General features: G+C 46.6%; 1 protein-coding gene across 1 annotated transcript; it reads left to right on the top strand.

Annotated features, from left to right (window-relative positions):
* The first annotated feature begins 144 nt into the window (after positions 1 to 144).
* LOC115422273 (ubiquitin carboxyl-terminal hydrolase 11-like) lies at positions 145 to 15,525 on the top strand. The gene is given in 25 exon segments (XM_030138521.1): positions 145 to 394; positions 1,852 to 1,961; positions 2,038 to 2,168; positions 2,351 to 2,468; positions 3,203 to 3,348; positions 3,838 to 3,899; positions 5,714 to 5,813; positions 5,900 to 6,073; positions 7,369 to 7,527; positions 7,695 to 7,919; positions 8,014 to 8,097; positions 8,370 to 8,464; positions 9,219 to 9,422; positions 9,498 to 9,601; positions 11,068 to 11,435; positions 11,437 to 11,578; positions 12,567 to 12,631; positions 12,727 to 12,743; positions 12,745 to 12,837; positions 13,458 to 13,512; positions 13,514 to 13,608; positions 13,809 to 13,821; positions 13,824 to 13,926; positions 14,118 to 14,206; positions 14,514 to 15,525. Coding segments are annotated over 25 exon segments (3,042 nt in total). The 5' UTR covers positions 145 to 284; the 3' UTR covers positions 14,694 to 15,525.
* Positions 15,526 to 17,000: the final 1,475 nt, after the last annotated feature.

The following is a 17,000-nucleotide window of genomic DNA, read 5'->3' as shown; positions in this document are numbered from 1 at the left end:
GGTTCTGTATTCATGGTTTGTTTTGTAGTATTAATTATTATCTTCTTAATGAAACATCATCTATTTGATCAGTCATCCTGTCTTGTTCGCCCCCTGCTGGTGGCGGACCTGCATGCGCACCAGTATGCCACCGGAAGTCGTCATCGTCATCGCCTGAACTACTTCCTACTTCCGCAAACACCGCTCTGCAGTTCCCGTTTATTCGCATTTATCGGTTCTGCTTCCGCGCTCCGTTTCCGCCTGTTTTTCTAATCGATACTATTAATGAGTGTCTGATCGGCGTCATGACGGCCAACAGCCACTGTTCCTCCGTGGAGCCGCCGGGCCTGGACACCCAGCGGAGGGAGGTCGAGTGTCTGCTGCGGCGCTGTGAGCTCCGCGCGGGCGACAGTTGGTGAGTGAAGCGGCCCGCCGCTGCCGCTACCGCTTCCGCTGCTGCCGCTGCTAACGCGGCTACACAAGCTCCGCGGAGGTTGTCGGGTTCCCGCTGGGGCCGCTGTGTGTGTGGGGGGTTTATTAGGACAGTTAAACTGCGCTGTAATCGCTCGATCACCGCGGAGAGTCGAGTAACAGCGTGGACGGAATGCATCATTAGCCGACGCTGCTAATGCTAATGTGAGCCGAGTGCGACGTTCAAGGCGCCTCGTAAGATTCAACTGTGGTTTTAACGGCGGTGTGCTGTGTTTCTCACACAGTTAAAGAAGAGCTTGATATTAATACTGTCAGAATCAGATCAGGACTGACTAGCGGCGTCTAACCAAACATCCCAGTACTTTTAATCCTATGAGGAGACGCGTTGACAGGCGTTGAGTTCACTGTCACACCGTCCGCTTCACTTTCTGTTTGGCTCCTGTTGTCAGATTCCTTTCAGTTCAGGGGAGTTATTCAGAGTTCACATAAAACCACTAACCTCATCTAATCCGGAGAATCCACTTGTGTTTGACTTATGAATCTTTTTATCATGTTTGTGATTCAACGGTTTATTTATTTATTGACTTGGAATTTGTTGTTAACATTAAATAAAGTATAAGGAAGTTCTATTAAATAGCAGCAATATTGGTGTAGTTTAATTAGGACTATTTGGTCCTGCATGGTAGATGAGCATTCTACTATATGTACTAATTATTAAACATGTAATTAATGATCAAAAAGCTAATGTTCGTTACTCATGGATATAACGAGTGAACATGTTATTCTAATCCTGCATTAATCAATAACTTCATGAAAACAAGCTTTACTTGATGTTAAGTAAAAAAAAAAAAAAAAAATCTATCATTACATACAAAACAAGAACATTTTAGTGAAGCTGAGAAATATAAATGTCATTGTTTGAAATGACAACTTGTTGACAGTTTGAACAGAAACCAAAAGCTGATGGTTATTGGTGTGTTCAGGTCCCCTCTGTGTCTCTGTATTTATGAGAGTTTGTTGGTGACTCCATTACTCTGACTTTAGGTTAAATCAGGTGTTTGGGGACAAGGTATCATCAGACATATTTCTGGTGTGAACAAACATCCACCTCAGCTCCAGTTATTTTTTTAATATATTGACTAAATACAATTTGTCATTATTAATAATAATACTACTGCTAATATTCTTATTCTAAATCTATTGCTAATGTGAAAGTATGACAGTACAACTTTACCATTGTTCACTGGTGTTCAAGTGTTTTTACAGATCCATTCATTCTGAAGGGCTTTGGCTCTGCTTGGAGTTAGAGGTGGACTCCTGCTGTTTGAACTGCTTATAGAAGAACAGTCAGAGCTGATATGATGTCCTCAAACATCTGACACTGGAAACACACGCTGTGGCTCTGAATGGATGTGTTCTTGGTTGTCGTGTGTTTTCCAGGTATGTGTTGGAGCGACGCTGGTTCGAACAGTGGAAGGAGTTTGTGGAATCTGGAGACCAGAACTCCTCATCTTTTCCAGGACAGATTGACAACACAGAGTTGTTCGAAGGTCAGTAAAGACCTTGTGATGTCACTCCCATGTGTGACTCTGAACAGGTGACACTTATTCTGTGGTCTCTGATCAGATCTGGACTCATACCACCTGAAGGAGCGTCTGGTGGAGAACGAGGACTTTGTACTGGTTCCAGCCGAGGCCTGGCACAAACTCCTGTCCTGGTACGGGATGGTGGACGGACAGCCGCCACTGGAGAGGAAGGTAACTCCTGAAACACTCCTGAAGCACTACTGAAACACACGTAAAACACACATAAAACACACGTAAAACACAGTTTCTTCATCATCACTGTGTAACTGAGAAAACAACGACCAATGAGAGTGGTGTTCAATTTAACAGCAGCTGTGTGTGTGTGTGTGTGTGTGTGTGTGTGTGTGTTGTAGGTGGTGGACCTTCCCAGTACTCTGAAGGTGGAGGTTTATCCAGTCCAGGTGTTCCTGTGTCTCCATAGTAACATGGATAATGTGGTCACTGCACAGTTCAGCCGCACTGACAGCATCCGTAAGTCTGGGTGGGTCTGGTTCTGTTCACATAGGGATCAGACCTGGTCTCTGGTTGCTGATCTGGTTCTATCAGACTGACTCTGGTCCTGATCGGCGCAGGTTTTAAGGTGGACTGTTTTCATTTCTGCATGAGGTGACAATGAACCCTGACCCTGACCCTAACCCTGACCCTGACCCTGACCTTTAAAGGGAATGATACAACATTTGTACCTTAATTCAACAGTTTCACAGTACACTGATGGCAGAGCAAAGATCTCCTCTAGGTGGTCCTAGATCTGGTCTCAGTGGTCCTAGATCTGGCCTTGGTGGTCTTAGATCTCCTTTAGGTGGTCCATCTCTCGGTGGGTCCTAGATCTGGTCTTGGTGGTCCTAGATCTGGCCTTGGTGGTCTTAGATCTCCTTTAGGTGGTCCATCTCTCGGTGGTCCTAGATCTGGTCTTGGTGGTCCTAGATCTGGTCTCGGTGGTAGTTGTACTGGTGGACACTGGAACAGGAGCTGGACTGGCAGAAACAAACAGAAAACTAAAGGGTAGAGTGAACAAGCCCAGACTGAAACAGAGGGAAACCTGTGCACTGAACCCAGAGGTCTGTGTCTGATCTGTGTCTTCACCTGAAACAGGTGAGCTGAAGCTGAAGGTGGACCATGAGAAGGTCCAGCTCAGCCTGGTTTGGATCTGAACCCCGTTGATTCTTTGAGTTCTGCGTGTAACTGCTCTGTCTGTATGTGTCCAGAGCGGGTCCAGAAGACGGTCTGCCGCTCCTTCTCGGTTCCTCCGGGTTCCGAGTGTCGTCTGTGGATGAAAAGCTCCGACAGTAGCTGTGAACGTCTCAGAAACGTCCACCTGAGTGTGTTGGATGCATGTTTGAGCTCAGGGATGGTGAGGATGCCATGCTAATGTCACACTAACACCAAGCTAACATCATGCTAATGTCTCTCTAACATCACACTAATGCCGCGCTAACATCATGCTAATGTCACACTAACATCATGCTAACGTCACTCTAACATCACACTAACACCACGCTAACATCATGGTGATGTCACACTAACATCACACTAACACCATGCTAACATCATGCTAATGTCACTCTAATATCACGCAAACGCCACGCTAACATCATGCTAATGTCACATTAACATCACTGTAACGCCACACTAACATCATGCTAACGCCACGCTAACATCACACTAACGCCATGCTAACCTCATGCTAATGTCACTCTAGCATCACACAAATACCATGCTAACATCACGCTAATGTCACACTAACATCACGCTAACGCCACGCTATCACCACACTGACGTCACATGAGCACCTGCGTGTGAACAGACGAAGGCTAATGGGTTCTGCCGTGTCTTTGTTCAGACGGTGATCATGGAGACCAGGAACGCAGATGGAACGTGGCCCAGCTCCAGACCTCAGATCATGTAAGAACCCCATTCAGAACTGGACTCAGGCTTTCCTTCTGCACTGATCTGTCATTTATTCATATTATTGTTTGATTTGTAGTTAATGAGTCATGACTTTAATTTCACTCTAGTGTCAAACAGCTGATCCACAACAACACAACCCGGGTCACTGTTCAGACCGGCTCAGATCTCCACATGTCCTTGTGGGGGTTCATACCTATTTAGAGACTAGAACCCAGTCCAGAAACAGGACTCTGGATCTGAACAGGACCTGGGTCTGAACAGGACCTGGTCTGAACTAGGGCTGCACCGGGTACAGGTAGTCCACGGTTCGGTCCATACCTCGGCTTTTGAGTCACTGTGTAAACAATGTGTTTAATAACAGGTCGGGTTGTGGGTCTAATGTACGTGGGTATGAGTACAGGTACGGGTACGGGTTTGGAACAGTAGTGGATCTGTGCAGGACTCTGATATGAGTCAAGTCTAAAACCATGCCTGTGTCTGCTGTCTGTCACTGAGGGGCGGGGCTTCCCTGTGCTGTGTGCTCACATGCACGTAGAGAGAGAGAGACTGAGAGAGACAGACTGAGAGAGAGAGACTGAGAGAGAGAGACTGAGAGAGAGAGACTGAGAGAGACAGACTGAGAGAGAGAGACTGAGAGAGAGAGACTGAGAGAGAGAGACTGAGAGAGAGACTGAGAGAGAGACTGAGAGAGAAAGACTGAGAGAGAGAGACTGAGAGAGAGAGACTGAGAGAGAGAGACTGAGAGAGAGAGACTGAGAGAGAGAGACTGAGAGAGAAAGACTGAGAGAGAGAGACTGAGAGAGAAAGACTGAGAGAGAGAGACTGAGAGAGAGAGACTGAGAGAGAGAGACTGAGAGAGAAAGACTGAGAGAGAGAGACTGAGAGAGAGAGACTGAGAGAGAAAGACTGAGAGAGAAAGACTGAGAGAGAGAGACTGAGAGAGAGAGACTGAGAGAGAGAGACTGAGAGAGAAAGACTGAGAGAGAGAGACTGAGAGAGAGAGACTGAGAGAGAGAGACTGAGAGAGAGAGACTGAGAGAGAAAGACTGAGAGAGAGAGACTGAGAGAGAGAGACTGAGAGAGAGAGACTGAGAGAGAGAGACTGAGAGAGAGAGACTGAGAGAGAAAGACTGAGAGAGAAAGACTGAGAGAGAGAGACTGAGAGAGAGAGACTGAGAGAGAAAGACTGAGAGAGAGAGACTGAGGAGAGAAAGACTGAGAGAGAGAGATCTGAGAGAGAGAGACTGAGAGAGAGAGGACTGAGAGAGAAGACTGAGAGAGAGAGACGAGAGAGAAAGACTGAGAGAGAGAGACTGAGAGAGAGAGAGAGGAGAGAGACTGAGAGAGAAAGACTGAGGGAGAGAGACTGAGAGAGAGAGACTGAGAGAGAGAGACTGAGAGAGAGAGACTGAGAGAGAAGACTGAGAGAGAGAGACTGAGGAGAGAGAGACTGAGAGAGAGAGACTGAGAGGAAAGACGGAGAGAGAGAGACTGAGAGAGAGAGACTGAGAGAGAAAGACTGAGAGAGAAAGACTGAGAGAGAGAGACTGAGAGAGAGAGACTGAGAGAGAGAGACTGAGAGAGAGAGTGACTTGTGGGGTGGACTTTGGCCTTTCACCGCCAATGCAAAATGAACTGCAAAACCGAAAACCTGCCGTCCATCTGGGCGGATCGTCCCGTGCGGGGTGGACCGAATGGTCCACGGTTTTCCTGAGTACCGTTGTGTCCCTGGTCTGAACAGGACCCGGTCTGAGCAGCCGGACTCAGATTTGTTGTGTATGTGGATCTGACCTGTATGTGGTTTTCAGGAGGACCTCAGTGGAGGATCAGGACTCGTACCAGGGTCAACCAGGGGTCTGTGGACTCACCAACCTGGGGAACACCTGCTTCATGAACTCGGCCCTGCAGGTCCATACATTTACTGGTGTTTTTCATCCTCTCTGCTGTTTATTATTGTCCCCTTCATGTGTCCGTGTCTCCGCCGTCGTCCTCAGTGTCTCAGTAACGTTCCTCCTCTGACCGAGTACTTCCTGAGGAACTTGTACCTGGACGAGCTGAACTTCACCAACCCCCTGGGGATGAAGGGGGAGATCGCAGAGGCCTACGCCGACGTCATCAAACAGATGTGGTCGGGCAGACATTACTCTGTGGTTCCACGAGTCTTCAAGGTAAAAACAAACCACTGCTGTCGAGGAAAACTTCAGAATGACCTTCAACCTCCACCTTCAGCATCAGTTTAAGATTTAAACCAGCCCTGATCTGAGAAAATTGGACCCAGACCAGTTTCAGTTTCCAGATTAACGCTAATGCTGTGTTTCCACTACGTGGTACTGACTCGACTCTATTCGACTCGACTCAACTCGGCCTTTTTGCATTTCCATTACGAAAAAGGACCTGGAATTTGGTACCCGGTACTAGTTTTTTGGTATCACCTCGTCGAGGTTCCAGGACTGGGGACCAGAAACTAAAAGGTGACATGTAAACACTGCAGACCACTGATTGGTCAGAGTCATCTCTGTGACCCGCCCTTTTGCAAAAAACAGGTGCAGAAGTTTACAGTAAATGTAGCGGTAGGTGAATCCACATGATGACAGTCTGTAAAACTACACCATTCAGTCAGGAGATTCAGTCTTTGGTGGCTGACGTAAAAATTCAGCATGAGTTTGACGAGACAACAGGCAACAAGCGAGTTTATCAGCAACAGACGAGCAGACGACACAGAAGTAACGCACCGCAAAGCTATGACGACCAGGTACTGGAAAGTGGGTAGTCTCCTGTAATGGAAACGGTCTGGAATAGGACCTGGTACCAGAGTGGAGTCGAGTTGAGCCGGTTCCACATAGTGGAAACACGGCATAAGGGTTAGACTCACTCCTCTGTTTGGTCCAGTTTCAGATGTTGCAGTTTGATGTGATCCAAATGTTCAGGTGTGAAACCTTCTCCACAGGTGACCGTCACCAAAATACCAACAAAGAAAACATTAGTAATGAGTGAATTCAGAGCAGTGGACGTCTGTGAACCAAACACACACCTGTTTGGTCTGATCTGAAAACGAATCAAGTGTAGAACATGTAAACCTGTCCTGACCCCGGTCCACGTGGACCGGAGGTGGAGTCGGCCTCATGTCCACCAACAAGGAATTCTAACGTTCAAGATTTTTTGTGGTGAAAGAGTCAAGTTACACAAACGTGATGATCCTCCATGAAGTACAAGGACGTGTCTGACCAGTCAAGAGAACTTGGACAGAACTGAAGGGTGGTGCTCATCATGTCCAGGTGTAGTTCAGGGTGTAGGTGTCTGGGTGTAGTTCAGGTGTTGGAGTCTGGTTGTAGTTCAGGGTGTAGGTGTCGGGTGTAGTTCAGGTGTAGTTCAGGTGTAGTTCAGGGTGTAGTGGGTGTTGTCTCCATCCGTGTGAACCTGCAGGTCAACTCCACCTTCTGTCCTGTGTGTGTGTTTCCTTCAGACGAAGGTGGGACACTTTGCGTCCCAGTTCCTTGGGTACCAACAACATGACAGTCAGGAGCTGCTGTCCTTCCTTCTGGACGGACTCCACGAAGACCTGAACCGGGTCAAGAACAAAGAGTACATCGAGCTGCGAGACGCCGATGGACGGCCGGACCAGGTCACGTGACGTGCACTCAGCTGAGCACCTGTAAACTGGGGTTCTAAGTGGGACCCTACAGACCTAGTCGTCTGTGCGGTCCCAGTGTTCACCTCCAGGTGTCACCGTTACCTGTTCCCGTCCAGGTCCAGGTTTAACCTTCCCCGTCTTCTCCTTCTTCTTCACAGGAAGTGGCCGAGGAGGCGTGGCGTAACCACCGGCGGAGGAACGATTCGGTGATCGTCGACACGTTCCACGGCCTCTTCAAGTCCACTCTGGTCTGCCCCGAGTGCCACAAAGTCTCAGTGACCTTTGACCCCTTCTGCTACCTCAGCGTCCCACTTCCTGTCAGCAAGGAGCGCGTCATGGAGGTGTTCTTCGTGTCCCTGGACCCGTACGCCAAACCCGTCCAGGTACCAGTTGATACTTAAGGGAAACCATTGAACCTGCGGTACCGCCCGGGCCAGTGATGTCATTACTGAGGGACGACTGTTTGTTTGGTTGCAGCATCGTGTGGTGGTCCCGAAAGCAGGAAAAGTGTCCGACCTGTGCAGTTGTCTGTCGGAAATGACCAACGTACATCCAACGCAGGTCAGAGCTCACAACATACACACGTTTACAACAGGACAGCGGCCGTTTCTCAGTACGTGTTCTGGTGTGTTCTTCTGTTCTCGCATTCTCGTGAAACGTCATCAGTCGTAACCTTAGTTCTGTTCCATTTGAAAGTTCGCACAAACCTAGAACCCATGGAACACCTGGATGTTGTTCTGTCTGCTAGCTTAAACGTTATTGGGTTCTGTCATTGGGTTCTGTTATTGGGTTCTGTTATTGGGTTCTGTCTTTTAAACATTTCTGTGTTTCAGATGGTCGTCGCCGACGTCTTCAACCATCGGTTCTATAAAATCTACAGCGCTGACGAGTCTCTGAGCTGCATCCTGGACCGAGATGACATCTTTGTGTACGAGCATGTCCTCAGAACCCTGAAGTTCTCATGTCTTCATCAGTCTGATCCAGAACTGAAGGATCTGACCTTTAACCCTCCAGAACCATGTGGTTCCACCAGGGTTCTGCAGGGTCTAAAAAAGGCTTCAAAGTCTTGAATTGACAGATCTGCATTTAATCCCTTAAAAGTCTTTGAAGACCTAATGTCTTCCACTTGTATTTCCATAACCTGTGGTGTCCCGCTATGTCCTTTATAGTCCAAACTGTGTCCTTTAAACCTTGTAGAACCTTGTTGGAAACCCTGTTTACATGTTGGATCCTTTTTAAACACTGTTCATGTCCAATGTTTCCAAAAGTGACGGAAAACTGAAAATCAATGCGAGTCCATGTAGAGACACACGACTGGACTTTATCACTCTGTCCCTGTCTGTCTGTCTGTGTCTATTTTTGTCTTTTTATGTGTTTTAAGTCTTTGTCTTCATGTGTTGAGTTGTCTTGTATCGTCACGTCTTCCCATATTTATGTCCTTGTGTCTTCATCTCTTTGTCTCTTTGTTTTGATGACTTTCCATCTTTTTGCATTTTCTTTGTGTCCTCATGTCCTCATGTGTCTTTTTGTGTCTCCTTGTGTTTTCTTTTGTCTTCTCGTGTCCTATTCTTTTGTCCTCATGTCCTCTTCTGTCTTCCGTCTTTGTGTTGTATCTGCCTGTCTGTCTTCGTGTCCTCCCGTCACCGTACGTCCCCGTCTTCACGTACTGTCCTTGCGTCCAGGTACGAGCTGCGGGACCCGGAGGACGAGCAGGAGGACCAGGTGCTGCTGGCGCTCTACCTCCGGGAGCGGTCCCACTACAGGGACTACGGGACAGGCAGCAGCTCCTACGGGACGTCCTTGTTTGGACACCCGCTGCTCCTCAGCGTCCCTCGCAGCAGCTGCAGCCGGGAGGCGCTGTACGACCTGTTCCTGCAGAGACTGGTGTAAGGAGACGCCGCCGAGGACGAGTGGGTCCTGTCTGAGGCCGCAGCCGTTGACATGTCTGTGTTTGTGTCCAGGAGATACGTCCGATGTCCCGACCCCACAGACGAGCTGGACGAGGAGGACGAGGACGACGATGAAGACGAACTGTACAAAACGCAGACCAACGGCATCAGTGACGGTAAAATGTCTTCTTCAAGACGGTTCATGGGTCGCAGACTAGTGTCATGGTTTGTCCTTGTTGTCTTGTCCACCTCGTCCTCCCTGTCTTCAGCTGGGTTTCACAGAGGTCTTCTATGGTCGTGGGTAGGGATGGGAATCGTTAAGAATTAACAATTCCGATTCCATTATCGATTTTGCTTATCGAGTCTCATTAGGGAGGAATAAAAGAGTACAAATGGGTGTGTTTGTATTAACTGTATTTATATTTCCATCTGGACAGAAAATATACCATATACAGTATGTACAAATAATAGAACAGAAGACGGCGGGCCCGGTTGGGGGGGGTGCAGTGAAAGTGAAACTTAAGACTCTTTACTAATTCCTGTATTGCTGCATGTCCACTACATCCAACCAGTTCAGTTCGACTCTGCTCGTCTCCCGTTGTTGTGCACCTCATTTCCTTTCCCTACCTTGGAAACTTGTATTTGGGTACGACGCTTGTTGCCCGCACCGGACCAGAACTGGGCCTGGCTTCACATCTGCCGCTACATTCACAAGCATCGCTAAGTAAGAATGAAATATGTGACATTCCTGTAAATGAGTCACATGTGGACAAATGTTTGAGGATATTGGAGGGATTCCACCTTTAGAAGAAATGGAAGCGTTGACAGAGTTCAACTGGACCTGGTGTGGTCTGTTTGGACCTGGTGTGGTCTGTTGGACCTGGTGGGTTCTGTTTGGACCTGGTGGGGTCTTTTGGACCATTTCTGCCTCAACACCATGCTGTCTTCGTTCTGACCAAAACAATGCAGCGTACGCTTGACGTCATCACGCATGCGCAATGAAGGTGGACCTCAATACGCAGAATCGTTAAGCAGGCAGGCAAACGATTCCAAGGAATCGAGCTACTGGGATCGGTTCTCAAAAAGAACTGGGTTCTCGATTCCCATCCCTAGTCATGGAACTGGACATTGTCCTGTCCACTCGTTTCTCGGTTTCAGGTTTTAAACGGTCACTTTACATGTTTCCGTCTCTGATCTCACACAACAACCCAGAATCAGGTTGGACTCAGTCCACTCAGGGTTCCTGGACACTCGGTGTCCCCAGAGTCAGACTGTCCAAAGTTCAGGACATTTATCAAACTCACAAACATATGTTTTTTTTCACCTAGATGTTTGAGGACTTTGGTACTCATCTATTCAGCCTCATTTTAATGTGACAGACGCATTAAAAAACGTTTCCATGAAGACCACAAACGCCTCATAAATTTGAAGTGATTGACACATCTTTATATTATTACAAGTAAATGTTCAGGTCGGTGAATAAATGAATTAAAAAATGTTCCAAATTCTTAATGAAAAGTGATGACAGTGTTTTGATGTCAGATGAAACATCTATCGTGGTGCGTTCGAGTGCACCTGTAAACTCATGGTCATCCACATCACATGTGGTACACACATTCTCACTTCAGCCTGTTTTCATCAGATGATGATCAGGACAGCGTGGACAGACCTGGCCCCTCCCAGTCGGAGCCCTGCTGCAGCACAAACAGCCAATCAGATGTCCCTGCTGAGCCCCTCCCCCACCTGAACAACATGCAGACACCAGTAGGACCGTGACCCGCCACAGGTACCAGCATTGGCACCAGAAGCAGGCGGAGGAGGTGGAGGCGTTCTTGCCGCTCTGATGGCCCGTGTTCCAGAGACTCTAGTTGGGCCCACCGCCCCAGAACCGGCCTCAGAACCAGCCCCAGAACCGGCCCCAGAACTGGCCTCAGAACCAGCCCTAGAATCGGTCCAAAATGCTACACAAGAACAGAAGAGGACAAGCAGGAGGAAGCGAGTTCTCCCAGCCCCGACCGCCAATGAGCAGCCAATGAAGAAGAGGGCGTGTCCTAAGAGGAGGAGGAGCCCTGTCAGCATCCAGGCGGTGAACTCCAATGGGACAACGGAAAGAGGGAAGGGGGAGGGGGACAGCGATGTGTCCTTCGCTGTGAGTTGAACATCCCATAATAATACTGGTCTTATCAACACCGCTATGGTAACAGTTCACATGGGTTCTGCTTTTTAGGGTAACCCTAACCCTGTTCAACCCTAACCCTGTTCCTAACCCTGTTCCTAACCCTAACCCTGTTCCTAACCCTAACCCTGTTCCTAACCCTGTTCCTAACCCTAACCCTGTTCCTAACCCTGTTCCTAACCCTAACCCTGTTCCTAACCCTGTTCCTAACCCTAACCCTGTTCCTAACCCTGTTCCTAACCCTAACCCTGTTCCTAACCCTAACCCTGTTCCTAACCCTAACCCTGTTCCTAACCCTAACCCTGTTCCTAACCCTGTTCCTAACCCTAACCCTGTTCCTAACCCTAACCCTGTTCCTAACCCTAACCCTGTTCCTAACCCTGTTCCTAACCCTAACCTTGTTCCTAATCCTAACCCTGTTCCTAACCCTAACCCTGTTCCTAACCCTGTTCCTAACCCTAACCCTGTTCCTAACCCTAACCCTGTTCCTAACCCTAACCCTGTTCCTAACCCTGTTCCTAACCCTAACCTTGTTCCTAACCCTAACCCTGTTCCTAACCCTAACCCTGTTCCTAACCCTAACCCTGTTCCTAACCCTAACCCTGTTCCTAACCCTAAACCCTAACCCTGGTTCCTAACCCTGTTCCTAACCCTAACCCTGTTCCTAACCCTAACCATGTTCCTAACCCTAACCCGGTTCCTAACCCTGTTCCTAACCCTAACCCTGTTCCTAAACCCTAACCCTGTTCCTAACCCTGTTCCTAACCTAACCTGTTCTAACCCTAACCCTGTTCCTACCCCTAACCCTGTCTCATAACCCTGTTCCTAACCCTAACCCTGTTCCTAACCCTAACCCCTGTTCCTAACCCTGTCCTAACCCTAACCCTGTTTCTAACCCTGTTTCCTAACCCTAACCCTGTTCCTAACCCAGGTGTGTGATGGCTTTGTTCTTGTCTTCAGCTCAGCCTACGTTGCAATCGACTGGGACCCTGACATGAAGAAGAGGTTCTACAATGCGAACGAGGCAGAGGTCGTGACCCTCTGACCCCTGACCCTTTGTTTTTCTGACCCTCTCGTCCTTCTGACCTTTGACCTTTGTCCTGCTGTCCTCCTGCCTTCCTGTAGAAGTATGTGAAACACTCGTATGGAGGGTCCTCAGCAGCAGACCACGGTCCAGCTCCAGGAGTGTATAGAACTGTTCACCACCGTGGAGACGCTGGAGGAGGAGAACCCATGGTAACCATAGCAACCACACACACATTCACCCAACTCACTCAGTCCAGTGCTAGTTGTTCTTCACTCTGCTCGGTCTTCATCGTGTCCGCATCATGTCCTGCAAAACTGATGTCACCATGGTAACGGTTGGTCCCTTCTCAAACACACCGTGTCATCTGAGACGATCGGACTCCTGGACCTTATCGTCATGGTATGAGGACATGGGGGACAGACTGGTCCCACAGTCCCAGGCGCTAATTTGTATTGTTCACTCATGTGCTTTTTGTCCGTTCTTTCATTTGTGTTTTTGCTCATTTTGTTGTTCGTTCATTTGTTCGTAGTGGTTCATTGTTCATTCCTTTTTTCAATTTGTTCATTGTTCGTTCCTTTGTTTGTTTGTTCATTTGTCCTTCATTGGTTCGTTCGTTCCTTTGTTCATTTGTTTGTTGGTTTCTTGGTTTTTTCTGTGAATTCAATGCCGTTTAAACATCGGTCATTTCACTGCAGATGAAACTTGTTTCCTTCGAATACGTCAACATTTCCTCCAAATGACTGGTGTGTTTTCACCTGTCGGGACACATGCTACTGGTTACCACAGGTGACCGCGGACAGACTAACCCCATCATGTGTGGTGTGTTCAGGTACTGTCCAGTGTGTAAGACACACCAGCTGGCCACCAGAAAGCTGGACCTGTGGTGCTCGGCCGGAGGTCCTGATCATCCATCTGAAGAGGTTCTCCTACACCAAGTTCACCAGAGAGAAACTGGACAGCATCGTGGACTTCCCCCTCAGGTACTGACGGGGACGGACACGGGGGGTTGTGTGAGGACATGCAGGACGTGTCCCAGCACAGGGGACGACTTGATGTTCTGGTCGGTTTCCACCTGTTCGTGCAGAAACTCAAACCAGGTGGTAACTGTTAGAATGTTGATGACACGGATGTGTCCACTGGAGGACACACAGGGTTGTGATGGTTCTTGTTGTGGTTTCAGAGACCTGGACTTCTCTCCGACTGCCTTCTGAGGAAACACCCGGCCAATGGGGAGCCTCCGAGCCGTTATGACCTCATCGCTGTGTCCAATCATTACGGAGGACTGAGAGACGGACACTGTAGGACATTTAACATTCATCTGTTAAAAACCTGTAGAAGGAAGGGACGAGACGTGTGTTTCCTGTTTCTGTAGAAGGTCAACGAGTGGAGTCGACCTGCTTTGACTCTAATGATGTCACGTCTGTTTACATGTTTTCAATGCGATGCTTTAACACTGATGATGTCATGTTTGTGTGTGTTACGTTCAAAGACACCAGCTATGCCCGGAACAAGGACAACGGTCAGTGGTACTATTTGGACGACAGTAAAGTGACCTATGCCAAAGAGGAGCAGATAGTGGTGAGTAAGACGGTCCAGGTCCAGGTTCAGTCCAGTCCATTCCAGTCCAGGTCCGGTCCAGGTTCAGGTTCAGTCTAGTCCAGTCCAGGTCCAGATCCAGGTCCAGTATTTAAGGTTAAAGGGACAATCATCCTTTTAAAGACTCATTAACGATGGAACAAAACAGTCAAAGCAACAGCTTTATCCACAGTGACATCATGACTCGTACTGATCCGATCAGTTTCAGGTCTTTGAGTTTTATTGATCCGTCTCATCACATGTGACCCGTGTTAAATGACCTTGTGTGTGTCCTTGTCTCCACCTCCAGACAAACGCTGCCTACGTCTTGTTCTACCATCGACAAGACAAGATCAGAAAACCCACTCTGCCCGCCCCCAGCACAAACCCCGCCCCTTCGTCTGACAGCCAACCTCACAATGCCAATTCCTGCAAAAATGATGAGGCGGGGCCGGGCTCCGCCTCCTGTGTCACCATGGAAACAGAGTGAACGAAGCTGCTGTGTCAGTTTGTTCCACTGGACAGTAAATGACTTGAAATAGATATTCCCAGTGACACTTGAACACCTCTGGGCTGTGGGCGTGGTCTGTGGGCGTGGACCAAACGTCAGTGATTCTCAGGTGAAGGTGAGAGAAGATTCACCGTCGACACTTTGTTTCCTGTGGTTTTAGTTGAATTCAGTTCCTGCATCAGTGAAAGTGATGAGGATCGACCTTTGACCTTCATCATCTGCATCTGTTTAATTCGAACAGACGGAACATTTACGGAGTTTGATCCTTAATCAGTGAATTCATTAAATGTTTCCGATCATTTACTGCCACATCAAACAGCTTTGAATTCAGGTCAAACGTCAGAATCTGCTCATTATTTTCGGTTTGTTGTAAAAATATTTCAGTTTCCAGTTAAAGTTAAAGCAGTAATATTTCATTTAGTTTCATAAATTAATGGATCAAAACATGTTTGAAATCAGATGAATGTATGTGCTGTTTTTCTTTCAAACCTCATTTAAAGTCTGTACGTTTGGGTTGGTTTCTGTGGTGTCATATTTATTTTCACATTCATATGAGGAGCTGCAGTCGTTTGGCTTCAGACTAGGACTCAGAGTGAGACCTCTGGTCCAAGGACCGGCTCTGAGGTCCACCTCTGTGTACAGTATTTTTCTATTGAAACAAATGGCTTCTTCTTCAGATTCTTCTTCCTGCTGAAGGACAAACGCTGGACTGGTTTCTTTCTTTGTCTTCCTGTTAAATATCAGATGGAAATATTTTATTGTACTTTGAATCTTTTGATATAAATAAAAGATGATTATTATCAGATATAAACATGAGTCGGATGTTTTTGGGAACTATGTGGATCAACCAGACCGGGCTTAAACTACGTGGACCAACCAGAACCAGACTGGGCTTAGTGTAATCGCTGGGTTAGGGTTAACGTTGGGTTAACGACATACTATAGACTTACTTTTTGAAAATTTGAGGTCATCGGAAAAACCTCAATAAAGGCTTAAAAACACCTAAAATACCTCATATAACCCTTCTAAATGCCTCATTCATTTAATATAACCCTTTAGAACCATATTCCAGAACCAGTCCAAACTGGACGTTCTAAAATGACATACTATAGTCTTACTTTCTGACATTCAGAGATCCTCGAAAAAACAATCTGAATAAAGGCTGAAAAACACCTAAAATACCTCATGTAACCCTTCTAAATACTCCATTAGTTAAATAAAACCCTTTAGAACCATATTCCAGAACCAGTCCAAATTGGACGTTCTAAAACGACATACTATAGTCTTACTTTATGAAAATTTGAGGTCCTCGGAAAAATTCAAAATAAAGGCTTAAAAACACCTAAAATACCTCATAGAACTCTTCTAAACACCTCATTAGTTAAATAAAACCCTTTAGAACCACATTCCAGAACCAGTCCAAATTGGACATTCTAAAATGACATACTATAGTCTTACTTTTTGACCAGCACAGGTCTTCGAAAAAAATCAAAATAAACACTGAAAAACACCTAAAATACCTCATAGAACCCTTCTAAATACTTTATTAGTTAAATAGAACCCTGTAAACAATCCTCTAGAACCAGTAAAAATTGGACGTTCTAAAATGACATACTATAGTCTTACTTTTTGACCATCAGAGGTCAACGGACAAAACCTAAAAAATTCTTTAAAAAAAACCCCTAAAATACCTCATAGAACCCTTCTAAATACCTCATTAGTTAAATAAAACCCTTTAGAACCATATTCCAGAACCAGTCCAACTTGGACGTTCTAAACGACATACTATAGTCTTACTTTTTGAAAATTTGAGGTCCTTGGAAAAAATGAAATAAAGGCTTAAAAACACCTAAAATACCTCATGGAACCCTTCTAAATACCGCATTCATTTAATATAACCCTTTAGAACCATATTCCAGAACCAGTCCAAACTGGATGTTCCAAAACGACATACTATAGTCTTACTTTCTGACATTCAGAGATCCTCGAAAAAAAATCTGAATAAAGGCTGAAAAACACCTAAAATACCTCATGTAACCCTTCTAAATACTCCATTAGTTAAATAAAACCCTTTAGAACCATATTCCAGAACCAGTCCAAATTGGACGTTCTAAAACGACATACTATAGTCTTACTTTATGAAAATTTGAGGTCCTCGGAAAAATTCAAAATAAAGGCTTAAAAACACCTAAAATACCTCATAGAACTCTTCTAAACACCTCATTAGTTAAATAAAACCCTTTAGAACCATATTCCAGAACCAGTCCAAATTGGACGTTCTAAAAT

Source organism: Sphaeramia orbicularis, chromosome 7 (genome assembly GCF_902148855.1).
Source record: "Sphaeramia orbicularis chromosome 7, fSphaOr1.1, whole genome shotgun sequence".
Classification (NCBI taxonomy): domain Eukaryota; kingdom Metazoa; phylum Chordata; class Actinopteri; order Kurtiformes; family Apogonidae; genus Sphaeramia; species Sphaeramia orbicularis.
Note: the sequence above shows the minus strand (reverse complement) of the source record. Positions and strands in the feature narration are given on the sequence as shown.